The 5,960-nt window shown below is 38.1% G+C and overlaps 1 protein-coding gene across 1 annotated transcript; it reads left to right on the top strand.

The window, feature by feature from the left end:
• Window positions 1-4,568: 4,568 nt before the first annotated feature.
• Window positions 4,569-5,720, top strand: LOC115206798 (olfactory receptor 11A1-like). The gene has a single exon (XM_029773993.1). It carries the CDS (start codon window positions 4,788-4,790, stop codon window positions 5,718-5,720), a length of 933 nt encoding a protein of 310 aa, XP_029629853.1. The 5' UTR covers window positions 4,569-4,787.
• Window positions 5,721-5,960: the final 240 nt, after the last annotated feature.

The following is a 5,960-nucleotide window of genomic DNA, read 5'->3' as shown; positions in this document are numbered from 1 at the left end:
AAAACAATACAATTACATAAAATGTCAAAAAGTACAGCAATGAATTAAACATTACACAGGTTTAGGCTGGACACATGAAATTTAACAAAGTTTTTTTTTTCTGATAAAAACGAGTTCATTGCATTTGCTGTGGTGCCCAGGTTCATAATATGACCATACAGTGAGGGGAAAAAGTATTTGATCCCCTGCTGATTTTGTACGTTTGCCCACTGACAAAGAAATTATCAGTCTATAATTTTAATGGTAGGTTTATTTGAACAGTGAGAGACAGAATAACAACAAAAAAATCCAGAAAAACACATGTCAAATGTTATATATTGATTTGCATTTTAATGAGGGAAATAAGTATTTGACCCCCTCTCAATCAGAAAGATTTCTGGCTCCCAGGTGTCTTTTATACATGTAACGAGCTGAGATTAGGAGCACACTCTTAAAGGGAATGCTCCTAATCTCACTTTGTTACCTGTATAAAAGACACAGAAGCAATCAATCAATCAGATTCCAAACACTCCACCATGGCCAAGACCAAAGAGCTCTCCAAGGATGTCAGGGACAAGATGTGTAGGTCTACACAAGGCTGGAATGGGCTACAAGACCATCGCCAAGCAGCTTGGTGAGAAGGTGACAACAGTTGGTGCGATTATTCGCAAATGGAAGAAACACAAAATAACTGTCAATCTCCCTCGGCCTGGGGCTCCATGCAAGATCTCACCTCGTGGAGTTGCAATGATCATGAGAACGGTGAGGAATCAGCCCAGAACTACACGGGAGGATCTTGTCAATGATCTCAAGGAGGCTGGGACCATAGTCACCAAGAAAACAATTGGTAACACACTACGCCGTGAAGGACTGAAATCCTTCAGCGCCCGCAAGGTCCCCCTGCTCAAGAAAGCACATAAACATGCCCGTCTGAAGTTTGCCAATGAACATCTGAATGATTCAGAGGACAACTGGGTGAAAGTGTTGTGGTCAGATGAGACCAAAATGGAGCTCTTTGGCATCAACTCAACTCGCCATTTTTGGAGGAGGAGGAATGCTGCCTATGACCCCAAGAATACCATCCCCACCGTCAAACATGGAGGTGGAAACATTATGCTTTGGGGGTGTTTTTCTGCTAAGGGGACAGGACAACTTCACTGCATCAAAGGGACGATGGACGGGGCCATGAACCATCAAATCTTGGGTGAGAACCTCCTTCCCTCAGCCAGGGCATTGAAAATGGGTCGTGGATGGGTATTACAGCATGACAATGACCCAAAACACACGGCCAAGGCAACAATGGAGTGGCTCAAGAAGAAGCACATGAAGGTCCTGGAGTGGCCTAGCCAGTCTCCAGATCTTAATCCCATAGAAAATCTGTGGAGGGAGCTGAAGGTTCGAGTTGCCAAACGTCAGCCTCGAAACCTTAATGACTTGGAGAAGATCTGCAAAGAGGAGTGGGACAAAATACCTCCTGAGATGTGTGCAAACCTGGTGGACAACTACAAGAAACGTCTGACCTCTGTGATTCCAACAAGGGTTTTGCCACCAAGTACTAAGTCATGTTTTGCAGAGGGGTCAAATACTTATTTCCCTCATTAAAATGCAAATCAATTTATAATATTTTGACATGCAATTTTCTGGATTTTTTTGTTATGTGTTATTCTGTCTCTCACTGTTCAAATAAACCTACCATTAAAATCATAGACTGATCATTTCTTTGTCAGTGGGCAAACGTACAAAATCAGCAGGGGATCGAATAATTTTTTCCCTTGTGATATTTCCCAGCTGCTTGCTGTCGTTTTGAAGTTATCACAAAAAAACAGGCCTTATTTTAGGGCATTTTTCACCCTGCCAGCTCCAGTTAGTTCTATTGAGCGCTGTGGCACCAACTCACCTTCCGAACATTCTATTCCCAGCTTATTGTTCAACGTCACAATGCCTGCTTCGCTATTGTTGGCAATGAGACCTGCTCATGTTGTTTATAGTTAAAATGTAAACAACAAAATTAATTTTCAGCCTTGGGTGAATTTTGACTCGCTCTATTGTCCAGCCTAACAGGACTGTGAATAGTGTAGCTTGTCCCTGAGCTGTTGGAGGAATGGTTCTTGCCTCTCTACCTGCTGGAGGTACTGCATGTTGGTTCCAACCTTAAAATTAACAACAAATAAAGTTAGCAGGTCTGTTAGGAAATGTCTTTAACACACTATCTTGATAAGGGCATTTTTGTGCTAAACCATAAACTCTAAATGGGGAGATAGAATATTATTATATTCCTCTTCATTTACAAGTCTCATGACGTGACTATGAGACGTGTATTTAGCTACTGTAGCTTGCTAGCAAAAGTTCGGCTAGCTAGCAATTCCTGTAAAGTCACCAGAATGATTTGAAATAACGACTGAGGTGGCTACAGTATGTAATGTAAGTCAACACTTTACTACAAACTAATTTAAACTACAATATATAAAGGTTAACTTACTTGTTTTTCATTGTCAGGTTGGCACCACAATTGGGTATTTGATTTGCGAACTCATCACATGATCAGCGTCTCATCAGCAACAATAAAAAGTACTTCCGGGTAACGGAATTTCTGAAACGTTCTAAATAAAAGTCCACCACGTAATAGTATAAAAGTGTCAAAAACCTGTATTTATTAATGATATATGAAAAATAATTGTCTAAAAATTAACAATGGTTCATATTTGTTCATATTAAGGTGACATTTGCATTGAATGTGGGTTTTAAAACATGTTCCAAGGTCATAAATACCCCCAATGTGAATCGCTGTACAGTATATGGAATACATATTGGCTTATAGCGCAAAAACAGTTATGGGTGATGGAGTAAAAGTATTGTTGGGAGTACTCAACAGGGTCTGTAGAATGTATATCTGGCATCATTTCATGGAGTTCTGAATAATACGAAGTGTTGGCCTTTTACTCTACCCGTTCCATTATGTGGCCACAATGCAAATCACTCTATATGGAATACATAATCATCACATGTGCGATTACTGCACTACAGAAAACCTTCTAACCAAACAATAGTGGGCAACTACAAAGGGCAATTATACAAAAAAATCGAAGTTTCTTAGATTTTTCACATCACATGATGTGGCTTAAGCATTGTTGTGAACACAGAAAATCAAATGTTGCTGTTTTTCTATTTTAAACGTTTGGAAGAAACTGGGGGAAACCTGGAAAAACTAAACTGAGAAAATGGAATTTGGGGGGGAAAAAAACGAAGTAGACATGAAATTAAAACTGATTTAAAAGGACTCACCAATGTTTTTTTCTGTGCATGACTGCACTTTAGAGTTTTATCCTGCAGCACAGCATTTTGTGGAAAGTTGAGTTCAGGTCCAATATTGACTATGTATCCAAGAGGGAAAGATGTTGGGCCGTCCTAGAAATGTTTTAGAGAAATTTAATATATCAAATTTAGCAGACTCTTTTATCCAAAGTGACTTAGTAATGTGTGAAGAGATTTTTATGTATGGGTGGCCCCGGAAATCAGTCCCACTATCCTGGCGTTAAAATACTCTACCAAGATGCATGACAGGTTTATAAATGCTTTGTGAAACTTCAATTTAAAATGATTTATAAGGCCTTTATTAAGCGTTGCTTATGCTACACTTTATAAAGCACAAGTTTGACATCAGTGATTGTCACACAGTTATGCCAAATTTATGAACCCTTTATAAAGCATAACATACAGTTATAGATTATTTGTAACACATTTATGTATTGTTTATGAAGACTTTATGAAGCCTTTATAAGCTGCATGTCATTTAAAGCGGGACCGATATTCCTACCTCATGAAATGTGTAATTTTACAGACAGTGTAGCACATTTCTTCTATTTTTCTGCCTCTTCAGTCCAGGGTCCACTGCATGGTGTTGTTGTGAATGTCACTCCACTCTGTGAGGTACATCGATCTGCAGGTTGAACATGATTCGATTGTAGACTCCTAAAATAGTGCAGTTTGATAAGGCAATTTAACAGCTAACTAGCTACGTCACATACTGATATTGTCTTTGGTATTATTGTGCGTAGCCATGTTTGCTAGCTAGCCAGCCAGCCCATAGAGAGAGCATTGCAATGTGGATTTAGAGCTGAAACAGATTTCCACAGCAATTTTCATATGTTGCTACCATCCCTATTAAAAAGCCAAAATGAAACATTGCTTCACAAAAAAATATTGTTGTCACATATTAGTGTTATTTAAATTATAAGAATGAGTGTTTTGGGTGGATTTTTCATTTAAAAAAAGGCATTTGAACACCCTGGAGGGCATGTGATGCAAAATGGTATCTGTTTACCTCTATATGGTTCCCTTGACTGTGAAAATGTCTAATTATCCCCAGGTATCCCCAGGTATTGGTAATCCTTTGCATATCACACCATGGCAGGCTTTTTTTTTTATATATCTCACAAGTATAAGAATCAAGTGAGGAGCTGAGTTTAAGGAGGTCATCATGGATTAGAAATGAGCAGTCTTCATTTTGGATTTAGAATACATGTAATCAATGTATTACTTTGCATTTGAATGTAAAGTTACATGAGTGCAGGATACAAAGAATAGTATTGTTTGAATTATGTTATCAGGAGAATGAAAAGCTGTCTATATTGGTGAGTATACTGTAGATGTGGGGAAATCTATTACTGAATCAACAAGTCAAGGAATTATACATTTAGGTTGTCTGTTCTTTGTGATTTCATCAATTTAACTTATATGTAAGCTACAGTAGGAGGATTTGCTCCTCTTCTTCAAACATTGACAGCACGTCTTTAACAACTCCCAGGACCATGGAAAACTCTACTCACTTTAAGGTCTTTAGGCTTGCTGCATACGGTGATATCGGACAATTGAAGTATTGCTACTTTGCTCTAGTAACTGTATTATATTTTGTCATCATTCTTGCCAATGCTTTGCTTATTGGACTTATCTGCATTGAAAGAAGCCTTCATGAACCCATGTATCTGTTTCTATGTGCTTTGTTTGTTAATCAGTTGTATGGGAGCACTGGTTTGTTTCCTGCTCTCATGTTTTACTTACTCTCTGACACACATGATATTTCCCTTTTTTATTGTTATCTCCAGATTTATGTGTTGTACTCATGTGCTCTAACAGAATTTAGTAATTTAGCAGTTATGTCCTATGACAGGTACATTTCTATTTGTTATCCTCTACGATATAATAATATTATGACACCTAAAATAATTTGTGGCTTAATTCTGCTGTCCTGGTTGACTTCTTTTTTCTTCATCGCCATCGTTATCTCCCTGAGTTTGCGACTGCAATTTTGTGGTAACATTCTAGACAGACTGTATTGTGATAACTACTCAGTAGTCAAGCTTGCCTGTTCAAATACTATGCTGAATAATATATGGGGTCTTCTTGTCACTGTGGTTTATGTTTCTTGTACTATATTTCCTACCATATACTCATATGTCAGAATTCTACAAATATGTTTAAAGTCTTCAAAAGAGACAAAACAGAAAGCATTTAACACATGCACACCACATATAGCCTCTATGCTGAACTTCTTCTTTGGCTGGTTATTTGTGATTCTACAAGGCAGATATGAAACTGCAGATCTTCCACCTGTACTTCGCACTATTTTATTTGTTTATTTTCTGATATGTCCACCAATTTTCAATCCTTTCATGTATGGCATTAGGATGGTTAAAATCAGGCACGCTTGTAACAAGGTACTAGGCCTTAACCCTGAAACATAACCTGATAGTTCCTTTGTGTCATTTTGAATTATGTTGTTTTTTCTTACTTATAGTTGCTATAATTGACTGTAAAAATCGCATCAAGTTTATCATGTATTGTAACTGAGAATGTTTTGTGTCATATTAGCTAGTTAACTGCATAACTAGAGAGCATCAAGGGGAGCTGCCCTCTCTACCTTCAGACTATGCTCAAACAGATGCTGAGTGGGATCTTTGGGAAGACCCTACACCCAAAACCAT

This window comes from Salmo trutta, chromosome 13 (assembly GCF_901001165.1).
Source record: "Salmo trutta chromosome 13, fSalTru1.1, whole genome shotgun sequence".
In the NCBI taxonomy this organism is placed as follows: Eukaryota; Metazoa; Chordata; class Actinopteri; order Salmoniformes; family Salmonidae; genus Salmo; species Salmo trutta.
Note: the sequence above shows the minus strand (reverse complement) of the source record. Positions and strands in the feature narration are given on the sequence as shown.

Bases quoted from the DNA above. Each gene is read 5' to 3' on its own strand.
- LOC115206798 (XM_029773993.1), top strand. From the start codon at position 4,788: ATGGAAAACTCTACTCACTTTAAGGTCTTTAGGCTTGCTGCATACGGT.